At 46.0% G+C, this 840-nt stretch overlaps 1 protein-coding gene across 1 annotated transcript in view; it reads left to right on the top strand.

Moving 5' to 3' along the window:
• Nucleotides 1-379: 379 nt before the first annotated feature.
• LOC308081065 (uncharacterized protein) overlaps nucleotides 380-840 on the top strand; it is a gene marked incomplete at both ends in the record, with an annotated part of 28,483 nt that continues 28,022 nt past the window's right edge. The window contains one exon of the mRNA XM_080457467.1: nucleotides 380-502. Coding sequence (XP_080313593.1) covers nucleotides 380-502 — 123 coding nt within the window. The remainder of the gene's footprint in view (nucleotides 503-840) is intronic.

The following is an 840-nucleotide window of genomic DNA, read 5'->3' as shown; positions in this document are numbered from 1 at the left end:
AAGTAGGCTAACTTTCATATCCTCTCATAGGGAATGCATTGGCAGCTGCAGTTCATCGTTCTAACGGACCTCGAGTAGCGGCGCTGTCTCAAAAGTGGGCGTGAAATTTGTAGTCCCCGTGTGTCTCTATATGCCTACCGACAAAACAGATCCACAGACGATGATATCACTCCATCACTCTACACCATCCTCTCACACCTAGAGAGACAAGTCATGTGAGAATGTTGTTCATAGTCTATATAGACTGTAGTTCAACGTTCAACAACATAATCCCCACAAAGAGCCTTAGGTTCTCAACCTGATATAAAACAGCATTAAAATCAGCCACACATTCAAATACACAGTGTAACCTGACACTAGACTTTCAGGTTAGACCAGTATGACGTCAGATGTTTCCACAGTTATAGTTGAGTTTGAGGAAGGTAAACTAACATCCTCACATGAACTCACACAGTTCAGATCAGCTGCATCGTTTCTTTCAACGTCTCGTCTGAACATGAAGGTAAAAAGTCTCTATTTTTTATCTGCATGTGGATTCACCAGGATCTATAGTAGGAGTCATTTATGTGACTTTAGACTTTTCTTATACTGCACCCTGGTCTTTTCATGTTCTTGTAGTCAGTCTCCATGTGAGTCTAAATCAGGTCAGGTGCTGCTGTTCCGTTGTCCCCCCTCCCCTCAGCCAGGCTGCATAGCAGGCTAACAGACAGTTCCTGGCAACAGACAGACAGACAGACAGACAGGCAGACAGACAGACAGACAGGCAGGCAGACAGGCAGGCAGGCAGGCAGACAGACAGACAGACAGACAGGCAGGCAGACAGACAGGCAGGCAGGCAGG

Source organism: Gymnoscopelus braueri (assembly GCF_963280865.1).
Source record: "Gymnoscopelus braueri genome assembly, contig: SCAFFOLD_148, whole genome shotgun sequence".
Lineage (NCBI taxonomy): Eukaryota > Metazoa > Chordata > Actinopteri > Myctophiformes > Myctophidae > Gymnoscopelus > Gymnoscopelus braueri.
The sequence above is the reverse complement of the archived record's forward strand: the minus strand, read 5'-3'. Positions and strand labels throughout refer to the sequence as shown.